Source organism: Octopus bimaculoides, chromosome 20, assembly GCF_001194135.2.
Source record: "Octopus bimaculoides isolate UCB-OBI-ISO-001 chromosome 20, ASM119413v2, whole genome shotgun sequence".
Taxonomy (NCBI): domain Eukaryota; kingdom Metazoa; phylum Mollusca; class Cephalopoda; order Octopoda; family Octopodidae; genus Octopus; species Octopus bimaculoides.
This window is the reverse complement of record NC_069000.1, coordinates 35,453,880-35,454,827: the sequence shown is the minus strand read 5'-3', so window position 1 is coordinate 35,454,827 and position 948 is coordinate 35,453,880. Positions and strand designations below refer to the sequence as shown.

The 948-nt window shown below is 35.0% G+C and overlaps 1 protein-coding gene across 1 annotated transcript in view; it reads right to left on the bottom strand.

The window, feature by feature from the left end:
• The window catches only part of LOC106875444 (cytoplasmic dynein 2 heavy chain 1), a 297,845-nt gene that overhangs the window by 66,779 nt on the left and 230,118 nt on the right, over nucleotides 1-948 (bottom strand). The window contains exon 48 of the mRNA XM_052974965.1: nucleotides 27-164. Coding sequence (XP_052830925.1) covers nucleotides 27-164 — 138 coding nt within the window. The remainder of the gene's footprint in view (nucleotides 1-26; nucleotides 165-948) is intronic.

The following is a 948-nucleotide window of genomic DNA, read 5'->3' as shown; positions in this document are numbered from 1 at the left end:
TATATATATAGGACGGAAGTACTTACCACCATACTTTTAGTTATTTCTTTCAGTGCAGCATCTGCTTGGGATTGCTTCTCAACCAAAAGCTGGCTTTGAGTCGCTGCTTTTGCCTTCAGTTCAGCAACCAACTCCTTAGCCTCGTTCAGCTTGGACACACCAGCCTAGAGATACAAAAGGGAAACAAGATATTAAAAAGGATAAAAAAAAAAAAGCCACAAAAAAAATTGCCACTGCTGAATTGTAAGATCAACTCTATAACACCTTGATTATCAATCTTTCATTTTTTAAAATCTTGTATTTTTAACATGTTTCGGTCAGTGGAATGTGTCCATGCTGGGGCTTCACCTTGAGTTTCGTTGAACAAATTAACCCAAGTTGATATTTTTAAAGTCAGGTTCTGTTCGAATAATCGAACAGTCCCTTTTACTGAATCACTAAGTTATAGGGATGTAAACAAACCAACATCAGTGGTGGTGGAGACAAATACATATACAAAGACACACATATACAAACATACATACATACATACATACATACATACATACAATCTGCATGCATATGTAGAGACAAATCTAAATCTCTTAGACAGGAGCATGGTATATCTTCCATTGTTTCTGAAGCACGGGGTTTCAGTGAATCATGACAATGGTTGTAACAGATATCAAAATGTTAAATCGGAGCTGTGGAAGGAAAATTTGAATCCAGATATAACAACCATCTTTCAAACTTTTGGTATTGTGATAAGAGACATTCAACAACTCTTTCAGCTTTAATCTGGAAACTTAAAGACAAAGGGATCAGTTTCGCTATCAAATAGAAAATCCTCTCCAAATTCAGACCCTATATTAAACCTTTAAGACAGTTCTCCAGCATCGCCATAGTCAAATGACAGAAACATGTAAAAGAGTAAAAGAATAAAAGAGTATATATATACATATACATACA